At 56.5% G+C, this 21,784-nt stretch overlaps 3 protein-coding genes across 3 annotated transcripts in view; 1 reads left to right on the top strand and 2 right to left on the bottom strand.

The window, feature by feature from the left end:
• The window catches only part of LOC135288149 (death-associated protein kinase 2-like), an 11,697-nt gene extending 8,047 nt beyond the window's left edge, over positions 1-3,650 (bottom strand). The window contains exons 1-2 of the mRNA XM_064401468.1: positions 3,531-3,650; positions 147-293 (exon numbers count right to left, since the gene is read on the bottom strand). The gene's annotated coding sequence lies outside the window, so the exon portion shown is untranslated. The remainder of the gene's footprint in view (positions 1-146; positions 294-3,530) is intronic.
• Positions 3,651-4,435: 785 nt separating this feature from the next.
• Positions 4,436-11,070, top strand: SH2D2A (SH2 domain containing 2A). Its single transcript, XM_064401472.1, has 7 exons — positions 4,436-4,841; positions 4,944-5,107; positions 5,218-5,307; positions 6,186-6,354; positions 8,208-8,336; positions 8,419-9,030; positions 10,138-11,070. The coding sequence occupies exons 1-7, from the start codon at positions 4,707-4,709 to the stop codon at positions 10,246-10,248; spliced, it is 1,410 nt and encodes a 469-aa protein (XP_064257542.1). The 5' UTR covers positions 4,436-4,706; the 3' UTR covers positions 10,249-11,070.
• A 20-nt stretch (positions 11,071-11,090) lies between these two features.
• PRCC (proline rich mitotic checkpoint control factor) lies at positions 11,091-21,580 on the bottom strand. The gene is made up of 7 exons (XM_064401466.1): positions 20,858-21,580; positions 18,374-18,421; positions 16,357-16,935; positions 14,481-14,576; positions 13,441-13,584; positions 13,102-13,167; positions 11,091-12,558 (listed from the first exon to the last, which is right to left on the bottom strand). Exons 1-7 carry the CDS (start codon positions 21,305-21,307, stop codon positions 12,472-12,474), a joined length of 1,470 nt encoding a protein of 489 aa, XP_064257536.1. The 5' UTR covers positions 21,308-21,580; the 3' UTR covers positions 11,091-12,471.
• Between the last annotated feature and the right edge of the window lie 204 nt (positions 21,581-21,784).

The raw sequence follows: 21,784 nt of genomic DNA, 5'->3' as shown, positions 1-21,784 counted from the left end.
GTCCCACCAGGAACACCACCTGGCTGCCCAAAAATGAGCTCCCAGCTCAGCACCCAACTCCCAAAAAGCCCCGTTAGACCCCAACCCCCCCCCCCAGCCAGGACAGCCCCAAACCTGGTGTGCCATGGGGAGCTGGCACCCCTCACCTGCAGCCCCAGCAGCCCTGGCAGTGCCAGGATCTTCCTCAGAGCCGCGGCATTCCCGGGAGCCGCGCCAGCATCCAACCACAGCGGCTCAGGACACGAAGATCTCTTCGCTTTCCTCCTCCCGCGGGCTCTTGAGAACACCCCCAGCTGTGCAGAGGAGCCAAGAAAAAGCTTTTTAGGAGCAATTCCTGCTGGTTCCAGCCCCGGCTGCTCGGGATGGGCCGATGGCCCCGCTCAAGAGCCTCTCCCCGTGCCGGTGAGCATCGCAAACAGGAAGCCCCACGGGAAACGTGGGAGGCCCTGAAGGTTTGGGAGGTGATAAAAACGACAGCAAGCTCCCGGATTAAAGCGATTTCAGCTTTTATTATTAAAAATAAAGGGCTAAAGCAAGGGGGGCTGTGGGCCGAGCAGGAGCGTTCCTGTCGAGGATGCTGCAGCACCAGCACTGGGTTTTCTTCAGCAGCCGTGTCCCAGGTGGAGCTGCACAACTTCAGTGCATCAGAAGCCCCTTTTTATCTCATTTTTTGTCTCTTTGGGTTGCTTTTTGTTGGGATCCTTCATTTGCATGAAGGTTTAAGGTGCTTGACTGGCCATTACAGGCTGGCTCTGTTTGCTTGGGGGTGGTGCACTTTACTTAGGTGTGTAACTTTTTTATAACTCCCCCTTTTACAATATAATCACCAAACTGACAGTACACACTTAACAATTATCAACCATTTTTACCACAGTTTCTAACATGTTTTTAACAGAGGGATGGCTTTCTTTAGGTGGGGGAAGCTGGGGGGCACCACCACGGTGAGAATCCTTAAAATCAGAGAAAGCTGCAAAAGGCAGGCCTCAGAAACAGCAGAGCTGTGATTGGAGCTAAGCAGTAGCTATAAAAATTGTCAGTGAAAAAATGATATAAGAAGTAGAAAGTAAGGACAAATAGAATGCTCTATGTATTAATTCTTGTCTAAAATAACTCCCTAAGCTGCAGAAAAGTATATCTAGAGAGATATTAGGAAGTTATAAACTTAATAAATAATAATTTAATAATAATAAATAAACAAATAAATAATAAATAGCAAATAGAAAAAAATAATAGGTAAAAATTAATCATTTAATAATAACTGTGCATTGTATCCTAAGGCTTACAAGCAGATACTGTATTTGAAATAAGCAAGCATTGTTTTAACTAAAGGCGTGTGTGCTTATGGTGATTAGATAGAATTACTGTCAATATGCTTTTGCTTTGTGTGATTGGTCAAAAAACTATTAAAGTGAGTTGGAACATTAAGTTCTTTGTACCAAAAACGTAAGCTACTAACATCTTCCCATTAGCATAACCCATGTAATAAGATTAAAAAATTAAAAATAATATAAATATTTTTATATAATAAAAAATAATACTAAAATAATACTAAAAAATAAACCCTGCTCAAAACACACTCTTCAACAGTCCCATCCCTGTGTAATTTCTACATAAACCCCCAACCAACCACACACCCCCCAAACTCAACCCTCACCCAGCCCTGTCCCTGGATGGATGAGCCAGGCCCTGCCCTGATCCCTGCCCAAATTCCCAATCCATGGCTGCAGCGGGGCTGGCACTGCCCACCCCGTGCCCAGCTGGAGCCTGGCACCACCCGGGCTGAGAGTGGCAGAGGACACGTGGCACAGCCACGGCGTTGGAGCTTGGCTGCTGATGGCCCCAGAACAGCCCAGAACGGCCCAGAACGGCCCAGAATGGCCCAGAATGGCCCAGAACAGCCCAGAACGGCCCAGCATGGCCCAGCATGGCCCAGCATGGCCCAGCATGGCCCAGAATGGCCCCAGAATAGCCCAGAACGGCCCAGAACGGCCCAGCATGGCCCAGAATGGCCCAGCATGGCCCAGAACAGCCCAGAATAGCCCAGAACGGCCCAGAATAGCCCAGAACGGCCCAGCATGGCCCAGCATGGCCCAGAATAGCCCAGAATGGCCCAGAATGGCCCAGAATGGCCCAGAACGGCCCAGAACAGCCCAGAACGGCCTAGCATGGCCCAGAATGGCCCAGAACGGCCCAGAACAGCCCAGAACGGCCCAGAACGGCCCAGCATGGCCCAGAATGGCCCAGAATGGCCCAGAACAGCCCAGAATAGCCCAGAACGGCCCAGAATGGCCCAGAACAGCCCAGAACGGCCCAGCACGGCCCAGAACAGCCCAGAACGGCCCAGAATGGCCCAGAAGAGCCCAAAATGGCCCAGCACAGCCCAGCATGGCCCAGCTCTGGCACCCGGAGTCTGAGGAAGGGGATGGTTCTCGATTGCACCGTGCCAGGACTGAATCTGGGCTCACGGTGTGAGCCTGGGCCCGCCGGGCCTGCTGTCCCCTCCCTGCTCTGCTGTCCCCTCCCTGCTCTGCTGTCCCCTCTGCTGTCCCCTCTGCTGTCCCCCTGATCTCTGCTGTCCCCTCTGCTGTCCCCTCCCTGCTCTGCTGTCCCTGTGCCCAGCAGTGGCAGTGCCAGGCTGCAGACAGCAGGGACAATGACACCTTTGCAGGCTCGGATGTGCCGCCGGCCAGGCGGCCACATCCCCTCCTCGCCACAGCCCGAGGCTGCCGGCGTCACCTGTCTGTCACCCCAGGGCCACCATGCCACCTTCCTGTGACGTTTCCCCCATCACATGAAGGCTCTTGCAGCTTTGCTCGCTGCTTCCTGCCTGGGGCCGGCAGAGAGGCAGAGCACAGCAGGGCAGCGGGGCTGCCTCACCCTGCTTGTCCCCTGCCTGTCCCTGTCTGTCCCCCTGCCTCACCCTGCTTGTCCCCTGCCTGTCCCCTGCTTGTCCCCTGCCTGTCCCCTGCCTGTCCCCTGCCTGTCCCCCTGCCTGTCCCTGTCTGTCCCCTGCCTGTCCCCTGCCCATCCCTGTCTGTTCCTGCTTGTCCCCTGCCTCACCCTGCCTGTCCCCTGCCCGTCCCTGCTTGTCCCCTGCCTGTCCCTGCCCGTCCCTGCCCATCCCCTGCCTGTCCCCTGCCTCACCCTGTCTGTCCCCTGCCCGTCCCTGTCTGTCCCCTGCCCGTCCCTGCCTCACCCCTGCCTGTCCCTGCCTGTCCCTGTCTGTCCCCTGTCTGTCCCCTGCCTGTCCCTGCCTCACCCTGCCTGTCCCTGCCTGTCCCTGTCTGTCCCCTGCCTGTCCCCTGCCCGTCCCTGCCCTGCACACCCGCCCAGGGACACCGAGCACAGGTAGGAGCATGGGCTGGGGGCTGGGGTTGGGTTTGCAGCGAGGCCAAGGAGTGAAATCCTGCTGGACAGGAGGTGCAGGGATGTCCCCCCTGCCCCAAAGAGGACAAAGGGCAGGATAATGGGGTGAAAAGAGAGGGATTGGGGTCCCCTGCCCACACCAGCCCTCCCAGCCCCGATCTTACCCTCTCCAAAGGGGGAAGTTCAGCCCGGAAATGTCTCGCAGAGCAGAACTTTCAGCCCGTTTCAGGGACTGATCTGACTCGTTCCCACCCCTCAGGAGTGCAGGGTTTCAGAGGCACATCCTGCCCCAGTAAATCCCCCCAAGCTGGCCCACAAGGCCAAAATGTTGGGATGGGGGAGCAGGGCTGAGCCCACCACCCCTGCCCAGCACCCCCACCCAGCGAGGGGGGGGACAATGGCATGTCCCCAGGACCTGACCTGGACAGGACCTGACCCCAATTCTCCTTCCCAGCACCCCCCGAGCTGGGTTACTGCAGTTTGGGGTGTTTTGTTTCTCTTTGTCAACACCTTCCTCACCTTCCCCTGCCTGCCGGGGCGCAGGGCCAGGCTGGGCTCTGCCATGGTGGAGCTGGGGTGCCTTTGTTGGGTCCCCTTGCTCTCAGACAAAGCCTCGTCCCGCTCCTCTGACTCAGCTTTGCCTCCCAGATCCAACCAACCCCAGCATCTTCCACCCCCTCAAGCATCTGCTGGGGATTGACGTTGTTTTGCTGGGTGTTGGCAGCTCAGGGTCAAGCTCAAGGTCCCTCAGGAGCTGCTCAGCCTCTCCCTGCCCTTCCCAGGGCTGAGCTGACACACCGAGGACCTCAGAGGGGCTGGGGGATTCACACGCTCTGTCCTCAGCTCCTCCCCACCTGCATCCCTGTCCCCCCCTCTCCTCTGGGCTCCCAAGGTCTCTGTCCCTCCCCGCCACGCGGGCTGGGGAGGATCAGGGTGCACAGCCTGAGCTTGGGTGATGTTTCCCCAGTTGTGGGGGTGTCTTGGAGCCCCCCAAACTCCCCCGTGCTCTCCCCAAAGGAGCCCCCCCCTGCCCTGAGCCTTTTCCTCCCCACTCCCCGGGACAGGGCACTCCATGTTTAGTGTCTGAAACAAAGGTTTCTTAAAAAGCCATTGAATTCCCAAAACAGTATTTTTAAAGAACCACTGTTTATTTTTGCATGGCAAATTTTGTAAAAAATGTATTTAATTTTATTCTTGTCTTGTATGGATTACTTCAACTTCAGTTGAATAATTATTTCAACAGTAATAGATTTAGCTGTAGCAATTTTTCCCCAGCTAAGCTTCAGGGTATTCTAAATCCCCAACAAATGGAATAATTTCACACCGGGACAGGGCACTCCATGGATGACGACCGTCCCCTCTTCATCACCTTCAAGCCCCTCGCTGAGGCCAGCACAGCCAGAGCCAAGCCAGCAGCCAGCAGCCAGCCCCAGGGGGCAGAGCAGCCACCAGGGCACCACAGCAGGCATGCCAGGGTAGGACATGGGGACAGCAGGCTGGCCACGAGCCCAGCTCACCCTCACGGGGAGCAGAACGCCCTTGGTGCGTGTCCTCACCTGCTGTCCCCGTCCCTGCAGGTCCCTCCGGGCCCCTGGTCACCGCCAGCAGCCCGGTCGGTGCCCGAGGGGGAGCGGGCAGCGCTGCGTGCCCGCACCAGGCTCTGGTTTGAGCAGACACAAGCGCACAGGTTGGGGCCGCAGGGGGAGCTCCCCTCGTGGTTCCACGGCTTCCTCAGCCGCAGGTGAGCCAGGGGAGGCCGGGGGGGGGACAGGGCCGGTGTCCCCTCCCCGGGAGCTCCCCGCACCAGGGGAGGAGGCTCAGTGTCCGTCCGTCCGTCCGTCCGTCCCGCAGGGAGGCCGAGCAGCTGCTGCAGGAGCAGCCCCTGGGCTGTTTCCTGGTGCGCTTCAGCGAGAGCACCGTGGCCTTCGTGCTGTCCTACAGGTGAGGCTGGGCCGGGAGGGGCGAGCTCAGCCCCCGGCCTGCCGCGTGCTGTGCCGTGCCATGCCATGCTGTGCCATGCTGTGCTGTGCCATGCCATGCCATTCTGTGCCATGCAGTGCCGTGCCTTGCTGTGCCATGCCATGCTGTGCTGTGCCATGCTGTGCCATGCCGTTCTGTGCCATGCTGTGCCATGCAGTGCCATGCAGTGCCATGCCATGCTGTGCCATGCTGTGCCGTGCCTTGCTGTGCCATGCTGTGCTGTGCCATGCCATGCCATTCTGTGCCATGCAGTGCCATGCCATTCTGTGCCATGCAGTGCCGTGCCTTGCTGTGCCAAGCCGTGCCATGCTGTGCCATGCTGTTCTGTGCCATGCTGTGCCCGTGCCATGCCATGCCCATGCTGTGCCAAGCCGTGCCCATGCCGTGCCATGCCATACCATGCTGTGCCCGTGCCATGCCATGCCATGCCGTTCTGTGCCATGTAGTGCTGTGCCATGCCATGCCATGTCCATGCTGTGCCAAGCCGTGCCATGCTGTGCCATGCTGTGCTATGATGTGCCATGCCATGCCCATGCCATGCCGTGCCATACACATGCTGTGCCATGCCATGCAGGTGCCATGCCATGCCATGCCGTGCCATGCCATGCCGTTCTGTGCCATGCTGGGCCATGCCATGCTGTGCCAAGCCGTGCCATGCCATGCCGTGCCATGACGTGCCCATGCCGTACCATGCCATGCCATGCCACACTGTATCGTGCCATGCCTGCCATGTTGTTCTCATGCTGTGCCATGCCGTGCCATGTTGTTCTCATGCTGTTCTGTGCCATGCCGTGCCATGTTGTTCTCATGCCATGCCGTGCCATGCCATCTCCCGCCAGGGGCAGCGATCGCTGCCGGCACTTTGTCCTGGAGCAGCTGCCGGACGGGCGCTACGCCATCCTGGGCGAGAGCAGCGCCCACGCCGAGCTGGCCGAGCTGCTGCGGCACCACGGCACCGCCCCGGTGAGCCCGTACCGGGAGCGCCTCACCGTGCCCCTGCCCTGCCGGGTGAGTCCCGCCCGGAGAGCCCCCGAGCCCCCAAAATCCCTGAGAGCTCTGAGAGCCCCCAAAAAATCCCTGAGAGACCCCCTGAGAGCCCCCAAAATACCTGAGAGACCCCAAAATCCCTGAGAGACCCCCTGAGAGACCCCAAAATACCTGAGAGACCCCAAAATCCCTGAGAGACCCCCTGAGAGACCCCAAAATACCTGAGAGCTCTGAGAGCCCCCCCAAAAATCCCTGAGAGACCCCCTGAGAGCTCCCAAAATACCTGAGAGACCCCCTGAGAGCCCCCAAAATACCTGAGAGACCTCCTGAGAGAGCCCAAAATACCTGAGAGCTCTGAGAGGCCCCCCAAAAATCCCTGAGAGCTCTGAGAGACCCTGAGAGCCCCCAAAATACCTGAGAACCCCTGAGAGCCCCCCTGAGAGCTCCCCAAAATCCCTGAGAGCTCTGAGAGCCCCTGAGAGACCCCAAAATACCTGAGAGCCCCTGAGCCCCCAAAATCCCTGAGAGCCCTGAGAGACCCCAAAATACCTGAGAACCCTGAGAGCCCCTCAGAGACCCCAAAAATCCCTGAGAGCCCCCAAAAATCTCTGAGAGTCCTGAGAGCCCCCAAAAATCCCTGAGAGCGCCCAAGAATCCCTGAGAGACCCCTAAAATCCCTGAGAGACCCCTAAAATCCCTGAGAGCCCCTGAGCCTGAGAGACCCCCAAAAATCCCTGAGAGCCCCGAGAGCTCCCAAAAATCCCTGAGAGCTCCCAAAAATTCCTGAGAGACCCTGAGAGCCCTCAGAGCCCCCAGAAATCCCTGAGAGCTCTGAGAGCCCCTGAGAGACCCCCAAAAATCCCTGAGAGCTCCCAAAAAAATTCCTGAGAGCCCCCAAGAATCCCTGAGAGACCCTGAGAACCCTGAGAGTCCCCAAAAATCCCTGAAAGCCCCCAAAAATCTCTGAGAGCCCCCAAAAATCCCTGAAAGCCCCCAAAAATCCCTGAGAGCCCGAGACACCCAAAAATCCCTGAGACACCCTGAGAGCCCCCAAGAATCCCTGAGAGACCCCAGAAATCCCTGAGAGCCCTGAGAGCTCCCAAAAATCCCTGAGAGCCCCCAAAAATCCCTGAGAGATCCTGAGAACCCTGAGAGTCCCCAAAAATCCCTGAAAGCCCCCAAAAATCTCTGAGAGCCCCTGAGACACCCAAAAATCCCTGAGACACCCTGAGAGCCCCCAAAAATCCCTGAGAGACCCCAGAAATCCCTGAGAGCCCTGAGAGCTCCCAAAAATCCCTGAGAGCCCCTGAGAGCCCCCGAGAACCCCTGAGAGCCCCCGCAGCCAAGGGGGGATGGCAAAATCCCCCTCCTGCAAAATCCGAGGGTTTTCCCAGGCTGGGGAACACAGCCAAGGGAAATCCAAGCACCACCAGAGCCGGGGCTGGAAGCCACCCTGGCTGGGCAGGGGCAAGGAGCCAGCACCCAGCTGGGTGTGCCCTCACCACCATCCTGTGGCTGTGCTCCCCAGGAGCAGGGAAGAGATGAGAATCTTTACTCCATGTTTCAGAAGGCTGATTTGATATGATATAAATGCTATACTAAAAGAATTAGAGAAATTATACAGACAGAAAGGTAGAAAGGAATGAATGATAAAAACCCGTGACTCTCAGAGCCCCGACACAGCTGGACCACGGTTGGGCATCAAGTAAAAACAACTCACATGGATCACAGATGCACTCTGTTGCATTCCACAGCGGCAGATAATTGTTGTTTTTCTTTTCCTCTGAGGCTTCTCAGGAGAAAAAATCCCGGCAAAGGGATTTTCATAAAATACCACAGTGACACCCATGCTGCTATCTCTGCTCTCCCCGCAGAAAGAGGAGCCCCGAGGGCGGGCGCAGCCCCCGGCTGGCGGTGCTGCCGCACATTCCCCACCGAGCCAAGCACCGGCCAAGCTCCCGGAGCCCCCCGTGTCCCTGGAGTGCCCCAGAGCCTCAGGGGAGGTAACGGGGCGGGGGGGGATGGAGGAAATCCCCAAGCACGGGATGCAGGGACACCCCCAGCTCTGCCCCATCTCTCCCGCAGGCTCCCGGTGTGCCGCCGTCGCTCCCCGCCAAGAGCAGCTCCCGGGGGGCGGCTGGGGGGCTGCGCAGCCCCCCCGGCAGCGCGGCGGCCCCCGAGGTGCCCTATGCCCGGGTGCACAAAGAACGCGCCCGCCCCGAGCCCCCCGAGGCCAAGTACCAGCAGCTCGTGTGCTTCCACGTCTACGCCGAGCCCCGCGAGGAGATGGACCCCAGCCCACCTGGACACTGCGAGCCCCAGGAGCCCACCCCCGGGGGACACATCCCCGGGGGACCCCCAACCCCCGAGGGACCCCCCAGCCCCGGGGGACCCATCCCCTCCGAGCCCATCCCCTTCTATGCCATGGCCCGCGGCTGGAGCTCCCGTGCCAGCCCCGAGGAGAACGTCTACTCCGAGGTGGCACTGGCCCGGCAGGATGTGCCAGCTCGGCCCCCCACGGCCCCCCAAAACGCCTTCTGCACGCTGCCCCCCAAAGGCCGGCCCCACCGCCGGCTCCTGCGCAGCGTTTCCAGCCAGGACTGCAGGAGGAGGCAGCTCTGGGCGGCTCCCAGCTCGGACGGGAGGGACAGAGGAGCTGCCAGCACGGACAGAGGAGCTCCCAGCACAGGCACACAGGTGCGTGGGTCCCCAGTCAGGTCACGGCTCCAGAGCTCAGCCCCAACACGAGGGAAGGCTCCTGGAGGCTGAGGGTTGGGGGTTTGCTGCACACCAGGAGCACAAGGAACCTGGAGTGGTTTGGGGTGGAAAGAAGCCCATCCTATTGCACCCCCTGACAGAGGGAGGGGTACCTTCCATGATGCTCCAAGCCTTGTCCAACCTGGCCTGGAACACTTCCAGGGATGGGGCAACCACAGCATCTCTGTGCCAGGCGCTCCCCACCCTCACAGGGAAGAATTCCTTCCCAATATCCCACCTACCTCTGGCAGTGAGAATTCCTTCCCAATATCCCATCCATCCCTTTCCTCTGGCAGTGGGAAGAATTCCTTCCCAATACCCCAGCTATCCCTGCCCTCTGGCATTGGGAGAATTCCTTCTCAATATCCCACCTATCTCTGGCAGTGAGAATTCCTTCCCCTATATCCCGTCTATCCCTCTGGCAGTGGGAAGAATTCCTTCCCAATATCCCATTCATCCCTGGCAGTGAGAATTCCTTCCCCATATCCCAGATATCCCTCTGGCAGTGGGAAGAATTCCTTCTCAATATCCCACCTATCCTTGCCTGCTGGCAGTGGGAACAATTCCTTCCCAATATCCCACCTATCCCTGACCTCTGGCAGTGGGAAGAATTCCATCCCAATATCCCACCGACCTCTGGCAGTGAGAATTTCTTCCCCATATCCCAGCTATCCCTCTGGCAGTGGGAAGAATTCCTTCCCAATATCCCAGCTATCCCTGCCCGCTGGCAGTGGGAAGAATTCCTTCCCAATATCCCATCCATCCCTTCCCTCTGGCAGTGGGAACAATTCCTTCCCAATATCCCACCTCTCTGGCAGTGAGAATTCCTTCCCCCTATCCTATCTATCTCTCTGGCAGTGGGAAGAATTCCTTCCCAACATCCCATCTATCCCTGGCAGTGGGAAGCCATTCCCCCTTTTCCTGTCACTCCAGCTCCTTACAAAACCTGGCTCCCTGTCCCAAAGCCAAGGAGGGCTGGGAGGGTGCAGGACCCCCCCTGTGCTGTTTCCTGGCTCCCAAACCCACCCTGTCCCCGGGAATTCCCAGGTTGCTGTGGAGCCTGAGCTGGATGAGCCCGTGTACAGCCAGAGCACACGCAGGGAGCAGCACCCAAAGGCTGAGAACGTGTACGAGCAGCTGCCTGGGGAGTGCCCCTGAGCCCCCTGCCCAGCACCCGGCTCCCAGGCAGGAGCAGCCTCAGCCCCCAAACCTCTGCAGGAAGCTCCTGGCCCTGGGAGGAGAGCTCCAAGGCTGCTGTTGGCCCCAGCTGCTCCATGGGGAGCTCTTCCAGCTTCCCAACCCCGATGGACAGCACAGGGGGGAGCCTCACCTCACCCATGAACACGTTCCAAGAGACTTGTGTTAATAAAATGAGGAAAAAAGCTGTTACAGGAAAACAGGAGTGAGTTTGGTGCATGCAGTTGGATATTAAATTGGTCAGAAACTGGAGTGATGCTACACTGAACCTCCCCAGCCTGCAGCCAGCACTCCAAGCCCTGCCTGCTTCCCCAGCCACAAAATTTGGGATGACACCACTGTCCCAGGGCTGTCCTGTGGGAGGACACAAACCCTGGTGAGCCACAGTGGAGCTGGGCAGTGTCAGTGGTGCTCCCAGCCCAACAGGAGCAGGCAGCCAGGATGGCCAAGCCCTGGCTTGGAGGGAAAAGGAGGGTTGGGGAACTGTAGCTGCTTTTATCTCTGGGAAAGTTCACTTCTGACCTTTCACAAACCTGAATTTTGTTGCTCTTAGAGGGCTGAAAGTGGAACATGAGCCCTTGGAACTTCCCTTGGTGCTGAAGCCAAGGCATTACCCCAGTGAGAAATGGAAAGGGGAACCTGGGAGTTCCACCCCCTCACTGCAAACTCCCCAGGCCAAGAGGGTACCTGGATGAGGATCTGAGCCCCTTGGGATGGAAACAGGGCTGGGTGGGCTCATTTAGAAGTATATTCCTTCAGCAAATCTCTTCTGGGAGGATTTCACTGTACATACAAGATATGAATAAATTACTCAACAGTAACTTTATTCTGATCATTCAAATACTCAAAACAGGCTCTGCAAAGTACTAAACATACAGGGAGCTAAACTAAAAATGAGATTAGTTTAAAATGCTTTAAGAAAAGGCTTCAGTCATGGGGGTTTGCCTGTTTTTAAGAGGTAACATGGGAGAAAAACCACCTCTTGGGAGTTGTTCTTACCAGAATAACAAATATTGGCCATTTGAGCCAAATAAAACCCAGACTGGTGGGAATATAAGTTAAATAACCAGGCCAGCTCTCTGCTCCCTTCAGCATCACATGCTTTGGTGAACAACAAAGTGATGCCACAGATTTGGATCCATGGACTGGGCCAGCAGAGCTGCACAGGATTTGCAGTCGCAGCACCTTGACAGAATTCCTTAAATAAAAAAAAAAACAGGTTTGATTTGAAGAAATTAGGGCTGGGCAGTCTCCCCTTCCCAGCCAGGAGGGTAAAGTCAACACTTAATTGAAACAGAATTGATACAAACAAGCTGGAAAAAAAAAATTACAGTTGGCAGCTCTCCTCTGTCTGGCCAGAGGAAACTGCAGAGCTCAGTCCCAGGCTGCCACACGTGGGACACTGGGATGCTCACTTGGATGGGTCTGAGAACAGCCTGGGGCAGGGCAGGAGCCTTGGGCTGGGGGAGGAGGAAAGAGGAGGGAAAAGAAGGACAATATACATGCACACATGGCTCAGGGTATCCCAAAGCCCTGAGTGTGCCAGCAGGAGAAGCTCTCCTCCATGCGTGGTGCTTCCCCTGGCACAGGCTCTGACCCCTCAGCACGGCTCAGCCTCTGGAGCCCAGAGCAAAAACACCCAATTAAAAACCAGGATATCAAAATTATTCAAAATTATTGACATGAGAGGAGTGCTGGAGCAGCCCAGACACGAGGAAACAGCTGTGAGGACATCTTAAAGGTAAGGACCAAAATAAAAATTCCAAAGCCAGGCTTGCTCTTGGAACTCACCGTGTTTTAGAAAGGAAAATGAAACTCTCAATGCACAGCAAGTCCAAGAGAGGAGCAACGTGGGAACTGGGAGTTTATTGAGCCTCTGCTGAAGGGTCAGGAGGCACAGCCTGTTCCCTCAGGACAGGAGCTGCAGCCTCACACCCAGCACGTTCCCCGCGGTGCCTCGGGACCGTCCTTGGCCGACGGGAACCTCCCACGTTATCGTTTACAAGGAGGGAGGGGAAGGATTACAGGTGGAGTTTCAGGAACCTGCTTGCAATGACCCTTCTTCCTGCCAGGCCAGGGAGTGCAGTGTCCTCCCAGCCCCATCCTGGGGCCTGGCTGATCTCCAGGAGGCCACCAGACACAGCAGGTCACCCGGGCTGCCAGCCAAAGAGCAGCACAGATGTGTCAGAATCCGTACTTGGCTTGAGTCTGCCTTCTGCTCAGCTTGTTTTCAGACCATGTGTTTTTCAGTTCCAGCTCCCTCTCCTTGGCCTGCAGAGATGGAGAGGATGCTGTTACCCTCTGTTTCAGTGACTCAGCAGCATTCCTGCCTCCTCTGGCCCTGCTCATGTGGATTAGGGAGCCCTTGAGCCAGAAGCCTCGTTACAGGGGTTTGCACAATCATCCTGACAGGGGCCTGCATTAATTGGGATGCACAGGCATTTCATTCATGCTGAAAAGCAGCTTCTCGTGGGGACAGGGGCTTGCACAATCATCCTGACAGAGGCCTGGATTAATTGGGATGCACAGGCACTTCATTCATGCTGAAAAGCAGCTTCTCGTGGGGACGGGCTCAGCAGCCAACCCCGGGGCAGAATCCAGGACAGGATCCCAGGCCCTCAGAACGTGCAGGAAGGGCAAGGCAAAGCTGAAAGCTCAGGATTGGGACCCCCTCAGGGTCAGGATTAACTTCTGGCCCCAGTGGCTCTCACCAGGGCTCAGGGGGTTCCCCTGGTCCCCAGCTCCAGCACCCAGCCCTGTGTTGCCCTGCAGTTGTGCCTGGCTCAGCTCACACACCACAGGGAGGCCACTCACCTGATGGATCAGGTATGTGATCTGGTGTTTCCTCCTCTGCTGTCCTGTGGGCTGATCTCCTTTTTTCTGGAAAGCAGAAAGAGATGAAGTGTTCAGCCTGGACAGCAAACCAAGACAAGGGCCTGCACACAGCCACCCCAAGCAGCATTTGTTCCCTATTAAACTGCAGATTCCTTGGGCTGCAGCACTTCCTGGCTGGCCCTCCCCAGCCACATGCTGTGTTCTGAGGAACTCTACTGCTCTCCCCCATGGTGACTGCCCAGCAGCCAACACAGCTCCGGCTGGGGCTGATTTGGGCCCTGACAGAGGCTCCAGGCACTGCCCTCACCCTGCACCCACCTTGCTGAATGACTTCATGGTCTTCTCCTCTGTCAGGGATTTGGTCAGCCACTGCTGGGCCCCGCTCAGCTGGTCGTCACCTTTGATGTCCACGAAGTTGATCTCCTCCCTCCCACGATTCCGCTTGCCCTGCAGCCGTTTGAACTGAAGGGAGGACAGAAGAGCTGGAATTACACCCAGCACTGACCTGACACCAGGCACAGCAAACAGTTTTCCAGCTGGGGTTTTGATCTTTTGGAGAATTTCAGCGTGCTGTACATGAGAGTATCTAAAACTACTTAGCATGAAGGTTGTCATTTCATTTTCCTGCGTGTAAAATAGCAGTTACTGCTGCTTGCAGGCAGTGCTCATCCCCTGTGCTGGCACTGCTGAGGCACCTCCAATCCTAAGGTCACTTTGGGGCCCCACATGACAAGAAAGAGATTGAGGAGCTGGAGCATGTCCAGAGAAGGAAACAAAGCTGGGGAAGGGGCTGGAGCACCAGGGGAGGCTCAGCCTGGAGAAAAGGAGGCTCAGGGGGACATTCTGGCTCTGCACAACTCCCTGCCAGGAGGGGACAGCCAGTGAGCTCTGCTCCCAGGGAACAGGGACAGGACAAGAGAAAATGGCCTCAAGTTGTGTCAGGGGAAGATGAGGTTGGATATAGGGAAAATTCCTACACCCAGAGGGCTGTCCAGCCCTGGCACAGGCTGTAGTGGTGAAGTCCCCACCCCCAGAAGGATTTAAAAGCCACACGGATGTGGCACTTGGGGACATGGTTTAGTGGTGGCCCTGGCAGTGCTGGGGGATGGTCTTGGAGGCCTTTTCCCACCTCAACAATTGATTGTGTTCTGTGAATAGCCACTCACTTATCAGTCTGCAGACCCAGCTGGAGCAGGGGCCCACAACACAGCACGAGGCCCCCCAGAAAAACCACCCAGCCCAACCCCCTGGAAACCCAGGCTGTGCTGGGGGGCAGCAGCGTGGCTGCCAGGAGGCTCCTGTGCTCTGGCAGAGCCCAAAGCCAAATTCCACAGGGGGACAGACAAGGAAGTGCCAACCGCTTCGTCGTCGATGAAGGAGGAGTCGGTGCTGCTCTCCTGGGGTGAGGCCTGGGCTGGCTCCACCTCGGGGTAGTACCCACTGCTGTAGTAATCCTGGCAGGGAAAAGGAAACCAGATTGGGATGAGAGCAGTCCTGGAGTGGCACTGGGTCACAGAGTGGGCTGATTCCATCACAGGGACAAACCAACAAACGCTCTGAGGGGCTTTTACAAGGGTCTGGAGTGACAGGACAAGGGAATGGCTTCCCACTGACCAAGAGCAGGGTGAGATGGGATATTGGGAAGGAATTGTTCCTGGGAGGGTGGGGAGGCCCTGGCACAGGGTGCCCAGAGCAGCTGTGGCTGCCCCATCCCTTGACATGGCCAATGCCAGGCTGGACAGGGCTTGGAACAGCCTGGGATTGTGGAAGGTGTCCCTGCCCGTGGCAGGGGCTGGGACTGGAAGGGCTTTAAGATCTTTTCCAACCCAAACCAGCCTGGGATTCTATTTACTAAAATTCTATTTCTTAGAATTATTAGAAACAACCAGAGCTCAGATACCAGCTCCAGTGAGCCCTGACTCTGCACCCTCACATCCAGGGCATTTTCACAGGAGTGCAGCTGTCAAACATCTGTCCAGCAAAGAACACCTGCAGCTCTCCAGCTGTAGGAATCCTCTTGTGCCCAGTGCTGTGGCTCCCTGTGCCACATAGCTTGGGCTGGATTCCCTGCCCCATGTCCCAGGTATCTCACACAGGCTGGATTCCCTGCCCCATGTCCCAGGTATCTCACACAGGCTGGATTCCCTGCCCCATGTCCCAGGTATCTCACACAGGCTGGATTCCCTGCCCCATCTCACACAGGCTGCCCAGGCACCTCACACAAGCTGCACTCCCAGCAGCAGCCAGTCCCCAACTCCAGCCACTCACTCAAGCACCTGCTCAGGGCCCTTCCCTTCCTCTGGCCACCAAACCCACCTGGTAGTAGCCCCCTGCCCCATGTCCCAGGAATCTCACACAGGCTGGATTCCCTGCCCCATGTCCCAAGCAGCTCCCAAGGGCTGCACTCCCTGCCCTATGTCCCAGGTATCTCACACAGGTGGATCCCCTGCCCCGTGTCCCAGGTCTCTCACACAGGCTGGATTCCCTGCCCCGTGTCCCAGGTATCTCACACAGGCTGGATTCCCTGTCCCAGGTATCTCACACAGGCTGGATTCCCTGCCCCATGTCCCAGGTCTCTCACACAGGCTGGATTCCCTGCCCCATGTCCCAGGTATCTCACACAGGCTGGATTCCCTGTCCCAGGTATCTCACACAGGCTGGATTCCCTGCCCCGTGTCCCAGGTATCACACACAGGCTGGATTCCCTGCCCCGTGTCCCAGGTATCTCACACAGGCTGGATTCCCTGCCCCATGTCCCAGGTATCACACACAGGCTGGATTCCCTGCCCCATGTCCCAGGAATCTCACACAGGCTGCACTCCCTGCCCCGTGTCCCAGGTCTCTCACACAGGCTGGATTCCCTGCCCCATGTCCCAGGTATCTCACACAGGCTGAATTCCCTGCCCCATGTCCCAGGTATCTCACACAGGCTGGATTCCCTGCCCCATGTCCCAGGTCTCTCACACAGGCTGGATTCCCTGCCCCATGTCCCAGGTATCTCACACAGGCTGGATTCCCTGCCCCATATCCCAGGTCTCTCACACAGGCTGGATTCCCTGCCCCATGTCCCAGGTATCTCACACAGGCTGGATTCCCTGCCCCATATCCCAGGTATCTCACACAGGCTGCCCAGGCACCTCACACAAGCTGCACTCCCAGCAGCAGCCAGTCCCCAACTCCAGCCACTCAAGCACCTGCTCAGAGCCCCTCCCTACCCCTGGCCACCAAACCCACCTGGTAGTAGCCCCCGGGCTCGCCGTAGGCAGCGGGGAACTGCCCGTAGGGCTGGCTGCTGTAGTCCTCCCCAGCTTTGGGTGCCCAGCTGTGCTGAACTCCACTGGAGCCCAGGCCTGTCTTGAACTCCAGAGGGGCGTTAGCGGCCGCGTCCTGGAACTGCGGCTCCGGCTCCGTGCCCGGAGGAGGGTCCTCCGACCCCGCCGTGCCCGGGTACACGTAGGGCTCGGTGCCCGCGGCGCTGGGCTCGCTCCTGTCGGACAAGGAGAAGTAGTTCTCTGGCTGCACCTCCTCGTCGCTGTCCTCCTCCTCCTGGGTGATCTGCTTGGTTACCTGCAGCGCCGCGCTCTTGGCCGCGGCTTTGATGGCCGACGGGGACGGAGTCGTGGGCACGGCCGGCTTGGGAAGGGGTTTGGATTTGGAGGAGGAGCTCGGGGTCTTGGCAGGCTTGGAGTCGGAGGAGTTTTCTCCTGCTTTCCTCGAGATGGAGTAGGGCAGGAGTAAGCGATTGGTCTCTTTCACTGTCATGTTTTTGGGCTCAGGAAGCAAAGCGGACAAGCCGGAGCCCTGGCTGCGTCCCTGGGGAGGTCCACGCAGGACAAATGGATCACAGAAAGAAAAAAGGGAGATCATTCACTTCTCATGACTTCCTGCCAATTATCCCCCCAATTCTAACACTCCTGGTGATGTCCACGCAGGACAAATGGATCCCAGAAAGAAAAAAGGGAGATTATTCACTTTTCCTTACCAATTATCCCCCCAATTTTAACACTCCTGGTGATGTCCACGCAGGACAAATGGATCACAGAAAGAAAAGAGGGAGATTATTCACTTTTCATGACTTCCTGCCAATTATCCCCCCACTTCTAACACTTCTTGTGAGTTTCTCACCACTTGGTCACTCTGAATACACTGAATAAAAAGCCAGGGGGATTCTGAAGGGAAATGTTGCAAATATCTGTCCAATTCCCAAGTTAATGTCTCTTTAGCCAAGATTTTAATTGGTGAAATTGCCCAAAAGAAAGGACTTGAAAACCCACAGGATTTCAGGAATATCCCTAAAGCCATGAGGTGATCAGAGTGGACAAATGGATCCCACAAGAAAAGAAGATTATTCACTTTTCCAATTTTCTCCCCCAATTCTAACATTTGTGGTTTTCTCACCACTTGGCCACTCTGCACTGCATAAAAAGCCAGGAGGGTTTTGAAGGGAAATGTGCATGTTGCAAGTATCTGCCAAATTCCCAAATTAATGCCTTTTTCACCAAGACTTAAATTGGTGAAAGTGCCCAAAAGAAAGGACTTGAAAATCCACAGGATTTCAGGAATATCCCTAAAGCCACGAGGTGATCAGGGTGGACAAATGGATCACAGAAAGAAAAGAAGGAGATTATTCAGTTTTCTTTTCCAATTATCCCCCCAGTTCTAACACTCCCCCTGGGTTTCTCACCACTTGGCCACTCCGAATACACTGCAAAAAGCCAGGGGGGTTTTGAAGGGAGGTGTGGTACTTGCAAATATCTGCCCAATTCCCAAATTAATGCCTCTTTCACCAAGATTTAAATTGGTGAAAATGCCCAAAAGGAAGGACTTGAAAATCCACAGGATTTCAGGAATATCCCTAAAACCACGAGGTGATCAGAGTGGACAAATGGATCCCAGGAAGAAAAAAGGGAGATTATTCACTTTTCATGACTTCCTGCCAATTATCCCCCCAGTTCTAACACTTCCCCTGGGTTTCTCACCACTTGGCCACTCTGCACTGCATAAAAAGCCAGGGGGTTTTGAAGGGAAATGTGCATGTTGCAAGTATCTGCCCAATTCCCAAATTAATGCCTCTTTCACCAAGATTTAAGTTGGTGAAATTGCCCAAAAGAAATTACTTGAAAACCCAAAATTTCAGGAATATCTCTAAAGCCACAAGGTGATCAGAGTGGATGATTTACACAAGTGAAAGTCCAAGAGCCAAACACTCTTCCCCATGAAAATTGTTTAACCAAGTGCCCTTGTTATTTACCTGAAGAGTATTTTTTTTCTTTGCTGGTTCATCTTCCTCTGAATCTGACTGAGAGAGAAAACCAGAGCTCAGCACAACTTGAGGTGCCAAACTAAAAAAAGTTATGTTAATAAATCCCAGGAAAATAAACCCAAAGGGAGGGAAGAACTGCAGGTGCACAGCAACAGGTCAGGGACAGAAAACAACAGAATTACTGGAGGAGAAAACAAACCACACAAAAGGATGTAAAGTTCACTGCAGGGATACAGAGAATTGTTCCAAATAGTGCTGAAATTGCTAAATACCTGGTTAAAACTTGTTTACTTGTTGTTAAAACTTGTTAATTGACAAATATCTAGTTAAAACTTGTGTGGAAAGCCTGTGTGGCATCAGAAAAGGCATCTTTATAATTTCATGGCTCCTCAGAGAACTTGGAAGAGGCAACAGGCATTGAGGGCTTGTGCCAGTTTGCCTCCAAATCATAAACCAGGGAAAGACAAGGAAAGTGCATAAATAAAGAGAGCTGGGAGTGACTGTGAGCCACGTGTTGGTTTGGGAGAGAGGAGACACTGCAGCTGCCCTGGAGCACCCCCAGGGGATGAACTGCAGCCATGGGAGGGATTTTAAGGAGAAACAGGGAACAACTGAGGATGTCAGCCACAGGCCAAGGGATCTCCAGGAATCCCAAGTGGGATCTGCTGCCACCAGCTCCAGTTCAAGGTACTTTTTGTCCCTTCCAAATCCATTTGTTCAACAGTGAGAACCTGCAGATTGTGTGGTCAGAGGCCACAGAGCAGAGCACAGAGAGGGGTGAGGCAGGAACAGATCCCTGCTCATTCCAGCTCTCTGGAATGCCAGCACTGCTGCAAGGAGGTGAACAAAAATCACCTGTGAGGGACTGGGATGTCCCTCATCCTTCTGTCCCAAAGGCTGAACCTCCAGAGCTCTGGGGCTGCAATTGCCACCTGGGATGGTTATTGGGAGGGATGGGGAACCTGTGTTCTCTTCCCCTCTGCAGGAATGTGAGGGAGTGACCAGATTATCCTTTGTCTCCTTAAAAAGGAAAAAAACCCAGAAGTTTCTCTCCTCAATTAGGTAAAAAGACACCTCACAAGACTGGGGGGAATTCACCTCAAACTTAAGGATAGCCAATTGGACAGGAGCCAAAAAGTCCTGCCTAAGCAATTCACTAGAAAAAGAAGAGAACAAATAAACTAATCATTTTTGTGGGGTGTTTTACCAGGGGCAAGAACCTCTTGCACCTGCTTCAGTTTTTCCCTGTAAAGAGTTTTGTTGTTTTGCCTTTTCCAACACCACCGCAGAAGCCATCCTGCTGATTTTCTGCCTTCTAAGGTAGCTGAGCTATCTTGGGTGTGATATAAATCTCCAAGAGTTTTTAAGACCTGGCTCAAGGAGACCCATATATCACCCCAAGACACAGCACTGACTTCACCTGGGCTCCCCCAAAGTGCTGCCAGGCCACTATGAATGGACACTGTTTATAAATCCCATGGAAATGACCCCAAGCTTCCAGTGCAGCTCTTCCCAGAGCCACAGGCACTCCTGTCACACCAAAACCAGTGACACAACCATCACGGCAACAGCCCAGGCTGGAGCAACCTGCTCTAGTGGAAGGTGTCCCTCCTGTGGAACAGGAGGAGTTTGAAGGGTCTCTTCCAACCCAAACCACTGCAGGACTCCGGGTGCTGGTTTAAATATCAGGAAAAAATTCTTCTGTGAAGGTGGTGAGGCCCTGGCACAGGGTGCACAGAGAAGCTGTGGATGTCCCTGCATCCCTGGAAGTGTTCCAGGCCAGGCTGGACAGGGCTTGGAGCAACGTGGGATAGTGGAAGGTGCCCCTGCCCGTGGCTCTTGAGTGGAGCAAGGTGGGCATGAAGGTCCTTTACAAGCCAAACACTCCATGATTCTCTGACAGTGCTGGTCCAGGGGAAATGAGCAGTAGGGAGTGGGTGAAACCTCAATCAGCAGGCATCCCGACTAAAAAGCAGATGGAAAGGGACCTGCCTTTCCCTGCTCTCGCTGTCTGGGTTTACAAGCCCTGCAAGGCACAGTAATTACAAAAATAAACCTCACAAATGAGAGGGAAATCGTCACCTAAAAGTCTGGAAGACGCCTGAAGCCTTTAGACAAATAAGCAATAGAGTGACTGAAAAATCCATCACCTGCACAGGAAACAAAAGATGGTTTTGGGCTACAACACCCTGCAGCTCCACATCATCAACTCGTTAACTCCAGGAATAAGAAGGGTGCAGATAATCTGGGTTTGGCTGCATTATGATTATAAATAAGGTTTCTATATCAGTTTAATTCTGCAAAGCGCTTTAGCACTGGGGCAGGCAGCCAGGACAAATCTCGCCGTGGATGACACAACAATAGCTCCGGGCAGCTCGGTGTGAGAGAGCGAGGGGAGAGAGACCCGCGGGGGGAAGGAGTTTCACCCCCGAACAGGGAAGGGCTCGGGCAGGGCGTTCGTTCCATACTCACATCCCCCTTGTGCAGCTCGGGCGCCGCGATCCGCACCGGCTCCGTCCTCTTCTTTGGCTTGGGGAGGCCCAAGCCCGCCCCGGGGGAGGCAGCGGGGGGCGGGCTGAGGGGGGAGGCGGCGGTGCCCGCGTTCCTGGGGGGCGGCAGGAGGAGCCCCCTCGGCCGGGGGGGCTCTGCGGCCCCGTCCCCGCTGGCAGCCGGCTCCGAGGGGCTCTGGGGCCCGGCCGGGCCCGGCGCGGCGCTGCCGAAGCCGCTCACGGTGGGCGGGGGGCCCATGAGGAACGCCGGGGGCACCGCGGGGGCTCTGGGCGGGGGCAGCGCGGCGAAGAGCCCCCGCGATGAGGGCTGCTCGGCTGCGGCTGAGGGAGAGTCGGCGGCTTCCTCCTCCTCGCCCGCAGGCTCCTCGGCATCGCTGTCCTCCTCGCTGCTGGCGTAGGCCACGAGGGACATGGCCCCGGGGAGGGCGGCCCTTGGCGGGCAGCAGCCGCTACGCGAGGCCGGGGATCCACCCTCCGCGCTAGGCCGCGCCGCCGCCGCGCCTTCAGCGCCCGCAGCGGGGGAAGAAAGGGCGGGCGGGGGCGAGGCTACGCCGCCATGGCGGCCCCTCCCCGCGCGGCGGCGGGGCCGCGGAGCGAGGCAAGGCGACGGCGGCGGCTCCGCGCTCCCGGTAATGGCTGCCGGCAGCGCCCCGCTGCCCGCCCTGCAGCCGCGCAGGACTACAACTCCCGGCGTGCTCCGCGAGCAGCGGTGCGCCCGCCTCCCTGTGTGCCCCGCCGCGAGGCACCACGGGAAATGTAGTCTGTGGCGCCACGCGGGACAAGGCCCGGGCACGGCGGGGATGCGGGAAGGCCCCTGGGGACGGGTGAGGGGATGAGGATGAGGAGGCAGAATCGCCGAACCCACCCCTCCAGAGCACGGGATTCATTG

This window comes from Passer domesticus, chromosome 32, assembly GCF_036417665.1.
Source record: "Passer domesticus isolate bPasDom1 chromosome 32, bPasDom1.hap1, whole genome shotgun sequence".
NCBI classification, from domain to species: Eukaryota; Metazoa; Chordata; class Aves; order Passeriformes; family Passeridae; genus Passer; species Passer domesticus.
This window is presented reverse-complemented; position numbering and strand designations above follow the sequence as displayed.

Bases quoted from the DNA above. Each gene is read 5' to 3' on its own strand.
- SH2D2A (XM_064401472.1), top strand. From the start codon at position 4,707: ATGGATGACGACCGTCCCCTCTTCATCACCTTCAAGCCCCTCGCTGAG. The intron at 4,842-4,943 runs GTAGGACATGGG...CCGTCCCTGCAG, and splicing joins ACCACAGCAGGCATGCCAGG to GTCCCTCCGGGCCCCTGGTC. The intron at 6,355-8,207 runs GTGAGTCCCGCC...CTCTCCCCGCAG, and splicing joins CCGTGCCCCTGCCCTGCCGG to AAAGAGGAGCCCCGAGGGCG.
- PRCC (XM_064401466.1), bottom strand. From the start codon at position 21,307: ATGTCCCTCGTGGCCTACGCCAGCAGCGAGGAGGACAGCGATGCCGAG. The intron at 16,936-18,373 runs GTAAATAACAAG...GGACCTCCCCAG, and splicing joins AGAAAAAAAATACTCTTCAG to GGACGCAGCCAGGGCTCCGG. The intron at 13,168-13,440 runs GTGGGTGCAGGG...TCTGCTTTCCAG, and splicing joins CCATGAAGTCATTCAGCAAG to AAAAAAGGAGATCAGCCCAC.